Source organism: Lepidochelys kempii, chromosome 13 (genome assembly GCF_965140265.1).
Source record: "Lepidochelys kempii isolate rLepKem1 chromosome 13, rLepKem1.hap2, whole genome shotgun sequence".
Taxonomy (NCBI): domain Eukaryota; kingdom Metazoa; phylum Chordata; order Testudines; family Cheloniidae; genus Lepidochelys; species Lepidochelys kempii.
The window spans coordinates 18245093-18259541 of NC_133268.1; the positions used below are offsets into that span (position 1 = coordinate 18245093).

Here is a 14449-nt window from a genome sequence, read left to right on the forward strand (position 1 = left end):
AAGAAATGTTAACTGTCACTGGTTGGTAACCATTAAAACATGTTGATTTGCAACTAAATCTAGCCTTTACACTAAATTTGGTGCTACTTCTTGCTAACCAGGAGAATACACTATATCTAAGCACATTTATGTAAGCAATTATCTAGCTTAATTTACATTTATTCAGATTTTTAATGTTTACACTTTTATTATGGTAGAAAATGGTGAATTAGTCATTTATTTACTAAAATATTAATTTTTTACTTGTGATTTGTGTCAAGCTCTATTTGGATGAAAATTAAAGTTCAATTAAACATGAAAAAAAAACAGCATTTTAAAATGGTATTTTTATTAGTTAAATAAAACTACCTTAAATATGCTGATACATGAGAAAATATGTTTGGCGTTTAAAACTGATTAATTAACCAAAGGAAGCATTGTTTGTAGATAGTGAACTAAACTGATTGTTTATAGTTACCATGACCTTCAAGATTTTAGAACTAGTAGACCTCATCCTCTCAGACCCAGATTTTATTAATAGATTGGAAGAGGAAAAGGATAACAAGCTTTCCTGCTTTTGCAACTCACATTTCGCTTCTTAACTTTGAGCTAATATTGAACTGAACTAGTTGAATAAACTGAAATTAAGAAGATATTTTCTCTGCATCTGTAGAAGAGGCTACTGCTGTCAAAAGCTGGTTTAGCACATCAACAAATTCTGGTTCCACCACACTGTGACTTCCACCAGCTCAGTGGTTTGACTTTCTTTAAAACTTGGCAACAAACAAGTACTGCTTAATATTACTCATATAATTAATTTAAATTTTAATATATTATAAAAGTTTAGGCCTTAACATAGATTGTCATAATTTCAAATTTAATTTTGAATAGTTTAGATTTTATTGCAATAACCTGTATTCAATTTAAATTAAAAACTGATTTAAATTAAAAAACTTTTTTTATTTAAAAAACAAACCAATTTTTATCCAACCCGCTCTTCTTGCCAATGAAGTCAGGACACTATCAATCATGCACTGTAATAGTGACATGAACACGTGACATTCCAAAGACAAGTACAAAATAAGTTACTTATCAGCAACTGGTTATTTGAGTGTGTTGCTTCTGCCTTACCCATTCACCTTTCCCTCTTACCAGAAGTTCTACTCTCATCGAATTCTGGTTTTTAACAGAAAGAACTGAGACGGCTGGGGAAATCACATCACCATTTAACATCTCCAAACACACAGTGCAGTGTGGGGGCATTTGTGCTGTCCCAACAAGCAATACTTTTCCCAAAACTCCGCAGTATTCTGCATATTTCCACTTACAAGAATTCACTAGAAATACAATTTCCAGCAAGATGTTCTAATTAAACAAGAACTGCAGAACTGTCCTCCCAAATTGAGCATCACATCCCAATGTCAAGCTGAGACAGTAGGGCTGAAAAAAAGGTGCACACAAAACTTCAGGCAGTACGTTTCTATGATGGAAATGTTAGAGAAATGCCACTGATCCTGCCTTAGCCCTGGTGGTGTGAGCCCTCAGACCCTTGGGTACTAACCCTCGCTGAAGTATAGCAAGTTTGAGGGTCCAGTCCAATTGACTTTGAGAGGTGCAATGTGGAAATGGCATTTCCTTTACACTGACCCCAAAATGCTACAAAAATCATGGAAGTTTTCTTTAATGGTTGAGTTCTATCTTAATTAAAACTTAAGGCACACTTAACATTTTGGGCATGAAGCTTAGTTTCTGTCATATGAGCATCATGTTTTAAAAAGAAAAAAAGGGCATTAATAGTCTTGTTCACATGAAACTCAGACACTACTTTTGATAAAAAATCTGGATGCAAATGCAGGGCAATTCTGCCCTGTGGGAAACAGCGATGAGAGGATCAGGTACCAAGTGGTTAAGAACCAATATGGGTCAAGTTTAAAGAAGCATCTTCTGAACACTGTTTATGATTTCTTCTTGGATCAGCTAGTTTTAGGATGACAAAAGGGCATGAGATCACCATTTAAATCTGGTCTTTCTCGTATAGGTCTTTAGGTGCTATATGAGACATGACACCCTCGAAAATAGCCATAGTAGGTCCAAGAACTTAAGTGCATGATAGTGCAGAAAATTTAAAAAAAAAAAAGCTTTTTACAATTACCTTTGATAACCTGAAAAGCTATCTACATACTAGTAAAACCAATTTCAGAGTGGTAGCTGTGTTAGGCTGCGTCAGCAAAAACAACGAGGAGTCCTTGTGGCACCTTAGAGACTAACAAATAAATAAACGCCCAAATAAATTTGTTAGTCTCTAAGGTGCCACAAGGACTCCTCTTTTTTTTTTTTTTTTTTTTTTTTAGTAAAACCAATAACTATTACTAATTAAAATAGTAGTTTGTTTTAACCTAGATTTCCTAAAACTCCTGATACAGAGTCCCTACACCTGCAGCTAACTATAGAGCAGTTCCTAGAACTTTGCATTTCACAGGCGGGAATATGTAGAAGCCATCTCCAACAAGAATATAGAGCTAGATTATCAATATATGAACTCTTTTTTTTTTTTTTTGCGTGATAGGAAAAACAACACCTCCAATTGGAAATATAAGCAAACATATGGACAAATGAATTAATTAATTTAACTAATATGGAATTCCTTAGTCTGAAATTATTCATTAAGATTAAGGAACTTCCTACAGTGTGCCTGGCACTTTCCAAGCACAAGAGGAAATATGGAGCTTGCCTCAAGGAATTAACTGTCTTTGAATGTAAATCCTGGCATTCAGAATAAAGATCCTTTTAATTTCAGTACCTGATCAACAAACAACTATGCATTTTATTAAATAGGTTTATACAAATGTAAAGAACTTACTCATATGAATCATTTGCTGTTGTAGCATTGGTCTTGTACCAGTTATGCTATTTGACCGGATGGGCAAACCAGGCATGGAGCCACCCACTGTAGGTCTGGGAAGCGATGGGTTATAATCTGGTCCTGGTCTCACCATTGAACCAGAATTTGTAGGTTCCAGTCTGTTAACCTTTGAGCTTGGCAAAACCCAGTCTCCTGCTGAATGCTGATTCATAGCCATATTTCTGTTGGGTCCACCTAGTACAATGAAGAGTATATAAAAGATTATTTCTCCTATAGAACTTATGATAAGTTTTGTTATTGGAACCATTTCTATTTTCTCCCTAATTACACTGACAACAGCCAATGAGCAGAGAACAGATTACTGAACTCCTATTAAATCTGGCCATGGCAGGCTTCATTACTTCTTACAAGTATATTAATTTAGCCAAAATTAAGAATATTAAATTTTTTGACTGGCTGCTCTCACAAACTGATCTGGTCAACCACACATTAAAAAGACACTTCAGTATTTCAAAACAGTTTTTTTTTTTAATAATTCAGCTAAAACAAAGTCCCAGTAGAACAGATGACTAGATATAACTATAACCTAATAACTCCAGCTATGGGCAATAATAGTTACTTAAAATCAGTTTAATGATTTAGATGGTAAATGTTAAAGATTAACATGCCTCATTCTTATATATTCACATTTTAACTAATTTCAAACACATAAAATTTTACAATATTTTCAATTATAATGAGATCTCTTTGTATGTAATCAACAAACCCATGTTTGATCCAAAATTTTCCTGGTTCTCAATCATTCTTGGATTCCCACCCATCATGTTTTGCTTTTGTAACATGGAGAATGCATTGACACTCCTCACTGGAGGGCTTGAACCCACAGGTATAGGGCTGTCTAAAGACATGGCTCTGTTGAAAGGAGGACGGGTAGTCTGCACAGACTGGGGACTTCTCATACCTGTTAAAGAATTAAAAGATGTTTTCAACTGTACCTCTTTAAACAAGAAACAGAATGTCCTACTGATGATTTATACAAGTTATATCTATTTTTGAGCAACTACACTACACATTTAACAAGCCATGAATAGTTATTTTTATTTAGGCATTTGTCCCTGCAGATGAGCCATGACTGGAAAATACGGTTAGTTGAACTTTCTCCAGACAAACAAGTTCTTGGACCCTAAGTGTAATATGATCAAACATTTTAAACTACTATCTAGGACTCTTTGTCTAGGTGTTCTCCTGGCATATACTGTATTACAATTTCATGATCACTGTGCATGCCTCTTGATATATTGGTGTTGGTCTTCAGTTCTTATTTTATACATCGTATATTCTCACAAAACTTGGTGTGTGTCTGGAAAGTACTGTCCTTCCAAAGTAAGTGTACAATTCACCTTTCGTAATAATCTTAACTGTAAGCAAGGTTCTATTCTTCACCCTTAGAAAGTTACAATTCTCTCAAGCATCTTAATCCCATTGGGCTCTCCAGCCTTATTCACATTCAGGTTACATCTCTTTTGCTAACACACCCTTATCCTACTGTGTAATACCTGGAACCAACTTGCTCTATCAAAACCCATACTGGTTCCTACTCTTTGGTTTGCCCATGATATATATACCAGTTACATACATTGAAATGCACGAATTATTGCCTCAAAGCAAACAGAAAGACCCACAAGGTCCACCTCCAGTATGAAATTTGGTCATCTCTGACACTCCTCAGGAGAGCTTGAAAAATATACTAGACATCTACTAGCCATAGGAGTAAACTTACTTGCCAGGAGATATCTGTTTTAAGCTTTTGTAATGTGCTTATCACTATAGTATCTATGCATTGAGACAGATATAGAACACAGCGATGGTGGTAATGATGTCATCCCACAAGTAACATTAACCTTCCCTCCCACTCCCCCTACTGGTAGGGGTGGTCAGCCCTTTAGAAATAAAATTTGGAGTATTCATTAGATGGTGCAGGCCTGAAGGTATCTGGGTAGCGCAGTGGCAAATCAGAAGCTTGCCACTCATCCTTCAGTCTTTCCCTGGCCTTCTGCAAGCTTCTTTTAATCTGCAATTGCCCCAATTCATAACAATATATTTTCCCACTGTCTTTGATATGTGGATTTCTAGAGTGCAACATTAGAGAAGTGCAAGGAGGACCATAAGATGGTAAGTGAAGAGAAGTTAACTTTGCTCAACATTTGTAGGGAACACAAAGTTCTTGAAGCCGCTCTTTGTAATGCTAGAGTCTGGACATGCCATTGGCAGGGCCCACAATTCAGATACACAGCTCTGTATCAATTTTTATAATTTAGTATAAATCAGATGCTGGCTGAAAAGGGATTTTCATTGTCCTCTGATATTTCATAATACTTCTTCATGCTAATTATATAAATACAATCTACCAATGGATAACTAGCCCTGCACATGACTTATTCCTGTAGACTGATTTCCTAGCAAATCAGAAACAAAACATTCACCAAGCAAAGAAGGAGTTAAATGTACATTACATTGAAAGCAAATCACACAATAACCCCTAACTTTACAGAAAAGTGGAATTAAGTGAACTTTCTTACCCAATGGGGCATTTCCCTGAAATGATGTTTGCTTAGTTCCAAGATTACTCCCATTTGTAGACACAGCATTATTGTAAAAATCAGAACTAGTCAGATCACCCAGTATTGCATCCAAATTATCCAAGTCTCCACTCATCTAAGAGGAAAAAACAAACAATACTACTCTCACATTGTTCATCCTTTAACTTTCCATTTAGCCCCTCACAAGTCTTAACAACCCTTAGCAACATATACACTCAAATGCTTTAGTTCAGTTATGACATTTCAGGACTTAATGCTGACTTCCAAAGAATTCTTCAGACATCATTCAACTATTTAGTTAATGCATTTTGCTTTGTTGGTTTTGGGAAAGCAAAACCTCAGGGAAAAAGTAGATACACAAAAAATTCACCTGAATGCAAATATTTTTAGCATCTCAAATTTGAGAGACTTCTCTGCATTAGTCTCAAAAGTTTGAATGGTAAAGCAAAGCACTACGGGCATGACTTTATTTCATAGTCACAATTATTATAATTGTACATGCCAATACCAGTGCACCTAATTGATAATTTGTGCACACAAATCACAGTAACCACATGTGCAAATTAGGCACATCTTTTGCAGGGTAATTGCATGGCTACCTTTCTTTGAAAATTTGTCCCTGAATCACACCGTTTGAACAAAATAGATCTATGTTAGTTTGCTAGATGATAACCTCACCATACAGGTGTTCCATAATTCTCAGAGATTTAAAGAGCACATGTATATATAAGCTACATAGCAGTTGTCTTCATATATGGTACAGAAAACTCCAATGGCAATAAAGTGTTTAGTTTGCATCGACCTTTAGTAAGTGGTCACTAAGAAATGTAAAACATTTTTTAAGATGTTCGAATGATTATTGAAAAACCGCCCTATGAATAATCAACATTATTTATATTGCAGTAGTTCCCAAAATGTGCTAGACACTGTACAGAAATACACAGTCCTTCCCTGAAGAGCTTTACAAGGCCCCTGTGCCTACCAAGAGCACCACTGACTTCAATAAGGAGCCAGCCCAGGCAGAGCAGTTGCAGGATCACGGCCTAAATTCAACTGCTGTTGATTATGAAAGCATCTATTCAGATATATTTAAACACAGTTGAACACTTTCAAATAGTGTTTTAAATTGTGATAAGTAGTAACATTTGAAGACCAAATGGGTCTCCGTTCAGGCATAGGGGTCTGCCTGTACGGAACATTTTAAAGAATCAGCTTTGGCTATTGTATGTACATGTAACTCAAGTTGTTTGATGGCACTTCCTCCCCAACTTCCCGAAGATTTTTTTAAACATCTCAAGTACTGAAAAGCAGAAGTCACATAATATATATTCAGTTATAGACTTCCTTTACAGGATTCACTGGCATTATTCTCACGTTTACACCAATGTAATCAAGGGCAACGTCACTGGAATCATCTCTGTGTAAATCCAGTGTGAGAAACTAGCACCCCACATTTTTAAACTGAATTGCATATAGAAAATGGATAGTTTCCACTTATGTTCATTTTCTTTTACTTCCTACTGTAGCACTCACAACTAATTTATTGAGTCAGCTGGCAGCTTCATTTCCAAATGACCCATGAAAATAAATATATGCTATGTAAAAATTGCCAATTTTAAAGATTTAATTTTAAATAAAATAAACGAAATATACTTTGCCTTAATTGTTTGATAGCTCAACACTAATATTATTCAAAGAACTCCAGTATAGCACATTTTGTTACAATACATACTCTTGTTCAAGTTAAATGTAGTTTGTTAACTATCATAAAACTAAACATATGTTTTTATGCTGTGGTTACACAGTACTGTTTTGGAAATAATCATACACAAAAATTGAATGGTCTCCTTTTTTGGTTGTTAACTCTAATAAGAAAAATATTGGTGAGTTCAACAACAAAACTCCTGTACAAGGTTAAATACTCTACCTCTTCAGAAGGTTCTGTTTTTATTTTAATCTCTTTTTCTTGACTTGAAGTAGGAATAGTGGAGCTACTGCATTGTCCCATTTTATTGTCCAGACCGTCTACCTTAGGTTTCATTTCTTTTGATAGTGGATCCTTTATATCATCCTTGTCTAGTAGGTATCTGAGTAGAGCATTGTTTTCCTTCTTCTTAGGACTCAGTTGTTCCTGTTTGATAGTTCCTTCTACACAGGGGGCTGTATTGCTGGAATCATGGTACGTATCTTTACCAGTAGCTTCAGCTGTGATCTTTGCTACTTCTGCTGGAGAATTACCATTCTGCAACAATTTATGCAAAATCCTGTGCTTTTCTTGTAGCAGGGACCCATGCACGTTTGATGAGGAAGAGACCCCTCCAGATGTAGAAGAGGAGACTCCTGAGGGACTTGTAACATTGGTAGAAGATTCTTTACAACCAGACTCCAATGGTGAGTTTAACAATGCAGAATGCCCTCTCTCATCTGAGGAGCATGTGAGTAACTGAAGGAGCTTTTTATGACCTTTGCTTTCATTTGGTCCCCTCTGACTCTCAGACCCTTCCAGATTTCCTTCTTTACTGTCTTTGTCACTAAGGAGGTCCCTGTTGTTTGACTGGCACATAGAACTCTCCACTTGACTTTGTTCACAATACAAGCCAGAAGGACTCTTTGAGTCCGGGTTCCCCATTTTACTTTGCTGAGCTATATTCATATTTGGGGAATTATCCAATTTTGGACCCGGTGAGGAAAGCGTTGATAGAAGGGAAGTTCCAACCCCCTCGCTAATGGCTTGAAGGGCACTAAGGGAACTGCTAGAGAAGCTGTTGTTGCCAGTGTTGCTAGCAGGTCCCATTGGGGAGTGCATACCTGTATCAGAGTTATTTTGTTAGAGTTATTATATAACAGAAGTAATATCTACATTTGATTTTTTATTTGCCAGGTAACCATTACATACTGAATAAGTCTATTTAAGCATGCACATTAAGAAATGAAATACAGATAGCAGAAACAAGAAATACTGTACCACTAATTACTGTACCTTTAAATATATCCTCATCATAAAATTAGCACTAATTACTGTACCTTTAAATATATCCTCATCATAAAATTAGGTATTTTACACTTACGGTATAGTAGTTCAGATGTTATAAGACCATAATATATTAAAAAGAACAAAAAATTAAGATAAAAAGGGGCAAAAAGCAAACCCTAGAGAAAAGTTTATACCAAAAATAAAATACCTGCAACTGGAGAAAACTGGTGTGAACCCATTTTTGGACTTCCACGATTCCTAGGAGAAATCATTAAGTTCTGTTGGCTGGAAGTCAAGCTGGGACTACCATGTGGTGGACTACTCATAGTTAACCCATAATTGCTGTTCTGATAAGGAGAGGACTGCATTCCTGGTCCAGAGTTAATGGTTCCAATATTACCAGGACCTATGTATCTAATGCCGCTCATCTGTCCCATCGCACTGGGATCTCCCATGCCATAGTTCCTGTTCTGCATTGGCATGCTTTGACCTGGTGACATGTTCATAATAGCACCAACAGAATTTGTGCTTCCAGCTGTAGATGCTCTGATGTTTTGTCCCACTGGGTTGGGATTTTGTCGGTATCCATTCTGTTCTCTGCAAATTCAGCATCCCGCCACCCCACCCCACAGAAAAATATTTAAAACTTTATAGGAATCAAGTTCCACATAAAGATAATTGATAACATTATCAAATAATCACTGAAAAAAATTAGCAAGATATGTACAAGCTCCATCCACAAAGGTCACACTAAACTTGAGTCATCTAGTGGCAATACTGCTCATTCATTCACATAGTATAAAGGAGTAAAGGTCATTTAATTTATGGGGGAACTCAATCTTATCCCATTAAAGCATTTTATATCTCTGGCCGTTATTTAGATTTATGCATTTATCATTTTGAACATCACCCTTCTTGTATCACTTTCTTCCCCGAGTCAATGAATGACAGCACTCCACTCGTCACAGAAGAAACAGTTTAGTATTGCCATCAACAATCTCAACTGCTCATTGACCAGAAGCTGGGAGCACTTCTCCAGTGACAGGCACAGACTACTTCCAAAGTGCCTTTCAATTAGTCTTGCAATCAACAGGACAAGTCACAGGAAGTGGCCAAACTGTGGCTCGTTAGCCATACATAGCTCTTTTACAGTTAAAGTGAAGATTATTGTATGCAGCTTGGAAGTTCAATAAGTTTGGCAACTCCTGTTATATAGCATCAAATATCAATACAAAAAGCTACAATATTTAAATCTGCCAGATGAACATTGTTAATTTCACCTTTGAAGGAAGTGGGTGGAGACAAATCCATGACGGTCATTAGTTACTGAACTTCGTAACAGTTTACTCTTTGTTTGTGCTGTCACTATAGTACCATCTGCTAAGGAGAACCGATACAGTGGAGTTTCAGCATGGCCTTGCATATAAGCTGTGAGGAAAAACAATTGCACAGTGGTAATCCAGTTGTATTTCAGATCCCAAAGAGCAAGTAATTTATGTAAACTTTACTATAATGGTTGAACAAAATACTCAACAGATTAATATGCTGAAAAACAACATTAAAAGCAGACATAAAACAGACATGGGTATCCAAAGACTTGGAACATACTGCTACAGTTCCCAAAGACTAAAGCGGGGGAGGCGGAGAGACAGCAAATCAAAATATAGACTCTCAGAAGTTTAGGTCTGGAAGGGGGACCTCAACAGGTCATCTAGTGTGGTCCCATGCACTCAAGGCAGGACTAAGTATTATCTAGACCATACCTGACAGGTGTTTGTCTAACCTCCTCTTTAAAATCCCCAATGATGGGGATTCCAAAACATCCCTAGGCAATTTCTTCCAGTGCTTAACTACCCTGACAGTTAGGAAGTTTTTCCTAATGTCCAACCTAAACATCTCTTGCTGTAATTTATGCCCATTGTTTCTTGTCCTATTCTCAGAGATTAACAATAACAATTTTTTACCCTTCTCCTCGTAACCACCTTTTATTTACCTGAAAAATCCCCCCACCCCCCCTGTCTTCTCTTCTCCAAACTAATTGAACCCAATAGTTTCAATCTTTCCTTGCAGGTCATGTTTTCTAGACATTACTAATTTTTGTTGTTCTCCTCTGGCCTTCTGCAGTTTGTCACATCTTTCCTGAAATGCGGTGCCCAGAACAGGACACAATACTTCAGTTGAGATCTTGTCAGCCAGGAGTAGAGTGGAAGCATTACTTCACGTATCTTGCTTACAACTTTCCTGCTACTACATCCCAGAATGATGTTCACTTTTTTTTGCAACACAGTGGTACACTGTTGACTCATTTAGCTTGTGATCCACATAACCCCCAGATGCCCTTCTGCAGTATTCCTTCCGAAGCGGTCATTTATCATTTTGATGTGTGCAATTGATTTTTCCTTCCTAAACTGAGTACTTTGCATTTGTCCTTATTGAATTTCATTGAATTTCATCCTATTTACTTTAGACCATTTCTCCAGTTTGTCCAGATCATTTTGAATTTTAATTCTATCCTCAAAAGCGCTTGCAACTCCTCCCAGCTTGGTATTATCCACAACTTTGTAAGGGCTTGGCTACACTTGAGAGTTACAGCGCAATAAAGGAGCCCCGGGCGCACTAGCTCACTACCCATCCACACTGGCAAGGCACGTAGAGTGCTCTGACTCCGTGGCTACAGCGCTGCTGGTACTCCACCTCGGTGAGTGGAATAACGTTTGCTGCCCCCTGCTGGAGCGTCGCAGCGCCAGTGTGAACGAGGTGTTGCATTACTGCGCTCTGATAAGCCTCCGGAAATGTCCCATAATCTCCTTAAGTCAAGTGGCCACCCTTGCCATTGTTTTTGAATCGCTGCAGGAATGCGGATATGGCCTTTGAAAGCTCCGTTTCTGACAGCTGGCTGCTTATCTGCTCCGAGACAAAGCAAGCTATTAGTGTGGAATGCTGTGGGGGGGGGAGGGGGGAAGGGTCTGTAATGTCTGAACTTACAAAACAGCATGCTGACATGCTCTCAGCCCCCCCCAACCCACTCTCTCTCCCCCCACATACACACAACACACTCCCTGTCACACTCCACCCCACCCACCATTTGAAAAGCATGTTGCAGTCACTTGCATGCTGGGATAGCTGCCCATAATGCACCGCTCCCAATGCCGCTGCAAGTGCCGCAAATGTGGCCACGCCAGCGTGCTTGAAGCTGTCAGTGTGGACAGACTGCAGCACTTTCCCTATTGCGCTCTCCGAAGGCTGGTTTAACTCAAAGCGCTCTACATCTGCAAGTGTAGCCATGCCCTTAATGTACTCTCTATGCCATTGTCTAAGTCATTGATGAAAATATTGAACAGAACTGGACTCAGGACCGGTCTCTGAGGGATCCCACTCAATATGCACTTTCAGCTTTACTGTGAACCACTGATAAACTACTCTCTGGGAATGGTTTTCCAACCTTCCTTATAGTAGCTCCATTTAGACTATATTTCCCTGGTTTGTTATGAGAAGATCATGTGAGACAATATCAAAAGCCTTACTCAAGTCAAGGTATACCACATCTACTGCTTCCCCTATCCACAAGGCTTGTTACCCTGACAAAGAAAGCTATTAGGTTGGTTTGACATAATTTGTTCTTGACAAATCCATACTGACTGTTACTTATTACCTTATCTTCTAGGTGTTTCCAAATTTATTGCTTATTGCTCCATTATCTTTCTGGGTACTGAAGTTAAACTGACTGGTGTGTAATTCCCCAGATTATCCTTATTTCCCTTTTTATAGATTGGCACTATATTTGCCCTCTTTCAATCCTCTGGAATTTCTCCGGTCTTCCATGAGTTTTCAAAGACAATCGCTAATGGCTCAGATATCTCCTCAGTCGGCGATTTTTTAATAAAGTTTTTGCTGCAGTTTTTTGTGCTGACTGCACAGAACTGTCAGAACTCTAAAGATGCTGATGCATTTATCAATAGTTTGCTTTGATTCCAAGAAAGAGGTTTAGACATTTCAATCTTCAAATCACCTTCAAATGTGATGCAATAATTAGTATCTATCAGAGATAGTACACATTTTTCCAATAAAACAACTTTCATCGAAAAATTCAAATGTTTCATGGGAACTTACTGATTTAATAGAAATTTTCAATAGGAAATTATCTAAACAGTTCATTTTAATGAGGTTGAAACATCTGATTTTGACTGTTTTATAGTAAATTATAATGTAATGTATAAATCAAAACAAAATGTTTCTAATAAGGTCATCTCATGAAAATTCCAAGATTTTGATGTTTTGTCCCAAATTTGGTCTCAGAATTTCCTGAAGGGTGGAAATTCCATTTTTTTCAGCCAACTCTAGTATTTAGCTATTTAAAATTGCTTGCGTCTCTGAGAATTCCCCAGACAAAGTTGGGTAAACATATAATTAATTCTCTTCGCCCCATTAAAGTTAAAATTTTCAAAAGGACAGACTCCCTTTTGCAGTGACAAGTTGTATTGGCAGTTGAACTGAGAGTCCAAATCCAAGTACTTGGGCTTCATATATCTCACTATAGGTACAGTTTACAGCTACAGAAACGGAGACTGGGCAACAACCTACTGAAACAAACTCCTACATTTTTATTCTATAAACACACATGCTTTATGCATGTTTACATCTTTGCTTTGTTCACATAAATAGATTTTTATTCTCTCTATAGAATTAAACTTGCTGTGTGTCATACACAATACAGTCACTCTAAAAATTGTGTGGAAACTCAGTCCCTTCATAGTCTGCATCACAGAGATCCTAGCTCTCAGTGTTTAGAACTGGGCATGAGGCTAGGACTCAAGAGACTTGGGTTCTATTCCCAACTCTGTCATTGTCCTGCTGTGTGGCTTTGGGCAAGTCACTTTACACCTCTGTGCATCAGTTTCCTATCTGTAAAATGTGGATACTGATATTTAATTCCTTTGTAATATGCTGTACAACACTGTGAACTCTATAATCAAAGTAGGAACTAGGTATTTTTATTATTAAACAGATTATTTGGCATGGAGGGGAAAAGGTTTAAATGTGATCTTTCATCTGTAGCTCTCATATGAATGGGACAAAGGTAATTAGTGACCAAAAGACATTACCAACTAAGGGCTATTCATAGAACTAGATAAAATGACTTGATGTCATAGACACAAAGTATGTGTGGTAATATCTTTTATTGGACCAAGTTCTCTTGATGAGAGACAAACTTTCAAACTTACACAGAGCTCTTCTTCAGGTCACAGTCTATTTCATAATAGGCACATCGCCCTTCTTGACAAAAGCTAACAAATGAACTACTGTATGCTTTTTTTTGCTAAAAGTGGACCCCTCCAATCTATGTACAGCCATGCTAGCAGCTCATTAAGGAAGCATGGCTTAATACGCTGCTTTCCAGCTGTACCTGTCTTGTGGACAAACAGGTAAGGTAATCTACAGGAATGTCTGTCATATATTTCATAAAAACTGTCAAACACCGATGGACATACTTGAACAACAAGGCAGCTGCTACACCAGACATTCCTTACTAGAGATCTCATCATCCTTCAGTTTATAAATATAAAAAGAACGTTTTCCAATGGTTCAAGACATGGAAAAGCATGTACAATCGCAGAGTTTAGTGTTTTTCTCTCTCTCCCTCACACACACACACAAAATTGCAACTAGCAAGAGACACAGTATACTGAACGCTGCAATCTGAGCTACCTTCTTGATAGTGGCGTTTGTTTGACCAGGACTGTCCATCATTATGGCATAAAAACCTTTGAATACACCGACGGATTGTATCTTCAAAGCCAGGTCTCATAGAAGACCGTAATGAGTTTGTATCTATGTTTACGAGTTTACCTGTTACAGGAAAGAAAAACTTAAGATAGTCATAGAGTCCCTATCATTTAAAATGTAATCCTAATATTCAAAATACAGAATAGTATTTCAGAAGTCACCAAATAAAGTCTATATTATGTTTTTATAATGTACCCATCACTGTAGCATCTAAGCACTGAAGTAGTTTTCTAAGCATCCATCTAAACT

At 37.5% G+C, this 14449-nt stretch overlaps 1 protein-coding gene across 10 annotated transcripts in view; it reads right to left on the reverse strand.

Annotated features, from left to right (window-relative positions):
* The window catches only part of NCOA3 (nuclear receptor coactivator 3), a 168674-nt gene that overhangs the window by 16359 nt on the left and 137866 nt on the right, over nucleotides 1-14449 (reverse strand). For all 10 annotated transcript variants that reach the window (XM_073309495.1, XM_073309499.1, XM_073309498.1 and 7 more), the window contains 7 exons: nucleotides 14123-14263; nucleotides 9697-9844; nucleotides 8625-9013; nucleotides 7370-8250; nucleotides 5422-5557; nucleotides 3609-3803; nucleotides 2840-3076 (listed from right to left, as the gene is read on the reverse strand). In XM_073309495.1, the coding sequence (XP_073165596.1) occupies nucleotides 2840-3076; nucleotides 3609-3803; nucleotides 5422-5557; nucleotides 7370-8250; nucleotides 8625-9013; nucleotides 9697-9844; nucleotides 14123-14263 (2127 nt within the window). The remainder of the gene's footprint in view (nucleotides 1-2839; nucleotides 3077-3608; nucleotides 3804-5421; nucleotides 5558-7369; nucleotides 8251-8624; nucleotides 9014-9696; nucleotides 9845-14122; nucleotides 14264-14449) is intronic.